Genomic DNA, 1,459 nt, shown 5'->3' with positions numbered 1-1,459 from the left:
ATGTTTAGAATTAGCATCGTCATCGGTTTGGAGGTTGATTAAAAGAGGCGAGATAAAGGCACACTCAATTCCATTACACCCGGCTTTAACCGACCCCAACAAAATAAGAAGGGTGAAGTGGATTTTGAGCCTAATCCAAGAGGACACCATTCAAAGGCATCCAATATACAAAGCCATGTACGATTTCCTTCACATAGACGAGAAGTGGTTTTAATTAACCAAAAAACACAAAGAGTTTATCTAGCACACAAAGAAAAGATCCCGTATAGGGCAGCAAAGTCATCAAAATTCATACCTAAGGCCATGTTCTTAGGGGCAGGTGTAAGGCCTAGATGGAATCGATATGGCCAATGTACATTTGATGGGAAAATTAGCATATTCCCTTTCATTAATAGGGTGGCAGCACAAAGGGACTCAAAAACTCGACCAAGGGGGTTAATAGATATCAAACCAACCGAGTCAGTTACTCAAGAGGTGTATAGGAATATGCTTATACAACAACTCATTCCAGCCATACTAAGAAAGTGGCCAAGTGAAGGTCTTTCACTTATTTTTATTCAACAAGATAATGCAAGAGTTCATATCACAAATGATGATTCGATTTGGCAACAACAGAATAGGCAAGGTGGTTTAACATTCATTCTTACACAACAACCTCCAAACAGTCCGGATTGTAACATTCTTGATTTGGGTTTCTTTAGAAGCATACAATCGTTAATGCATAAAAAGATGCCCAAAAACAAGACAGAATTGATAACGGCAGTTGAAGATGCATTCGGAGAGTTACATCCAAAGACATTAACAAATGTATGGATCTCATTACAACATCATTTAAATGAGATTCTAAAGGTTAAGAGATGTAATGACTACATACAACCACACTTTGGAAAGAAGGTACAAGAAGACAATGACAGGTTAAGGATTCAAGTTAGAACACCAATACAATTGGTTAGAGAAGTTGTTGCTTTTCTTAACGCAAATAGAGAACAACAACCAACACAAGCACATACAGAGAATGAGGATGTTGCACAAACTTCATAAATAATTCATGAAGCATATGATGAAGCAATTGAAGAAACTCAAGGATGATCGAATACTCTAAGAAACAACCCCACAGTTTATTTTTGTTTGAATCATCATTAAAAATGTGACTTTAAAAGGTTAGGAGCAACAAATTATGAACCACATTCCATATCACTGATTAATGTTCATGTTTTTTCTAAGTGACTTCATTATTTTAAATTATTTCAGAAAAAATGCCCCCTAATTCATCATAGAGGTAGCGGATCCTCTCAGATTATAATTGATCATCAACAAATGAAGACACTAAACATGCTAAAAAATCTAGTGATGTGTTTAGGTTTAATAAATGCTACTCAAGTAAGGAGTTAAAGTTATTTTTTCAGAATTAAGAGGTGAATAGTCCTCAACAAAAGAACATCATACGGGATTGTAAAAA

General features: G+C 35.6%; 1 protein-coding gene across 1 annotated transcript; it reads left to right on the top strand.

Annotated features, from left to right (window-relative positions):
* The first annotated feature begins 303 nt into the window (after positions 1 to 303).
* LOC130810760 (uncharacterized) lies at positions 304 to 1,041 on the top strand. The gene has a single exon (XM_057676892.1). It carries the CDS (start codon positions 304 to 306, stop codon positions 1,039 to 1,041), a length of 738 nt encoding a protein of 245 aa, XP_057532875.1.
* Positions 1,042 to 1,459: the final 418 nt, after the last annotated feature.

This window comes from Amaranthus tricolor, chromosome 4, assembly GCF_026212465.1.
Source record: "Amaranthus tricolor cultivar Red isolate AtriRed21 chromosome 4, ASM2621246v1, whole genome shotgun sequence".
Lineage (NCBI taxonomy): Eukaryota > Viridiplantae > Streptophyta > Magnoliopsida > Caryophyllales > Amaranthaceae > Amaranthus > Amaranthus tricolor.
Note: the sequence above shows the minus strand (reverse complement) of the source record. Positions and strands in the feature narration are given on the sequence as shown.

Bases quoted from the DNA above. Each gene is read 5' to 3' on its own strand.
- LOC130810760 (XM_057676892.1), top strand. From the start codon at position 304: ATGTTCTTAGGGGCAGGTGTAAGGCCTAGATGGAATCGATATGGCCAA.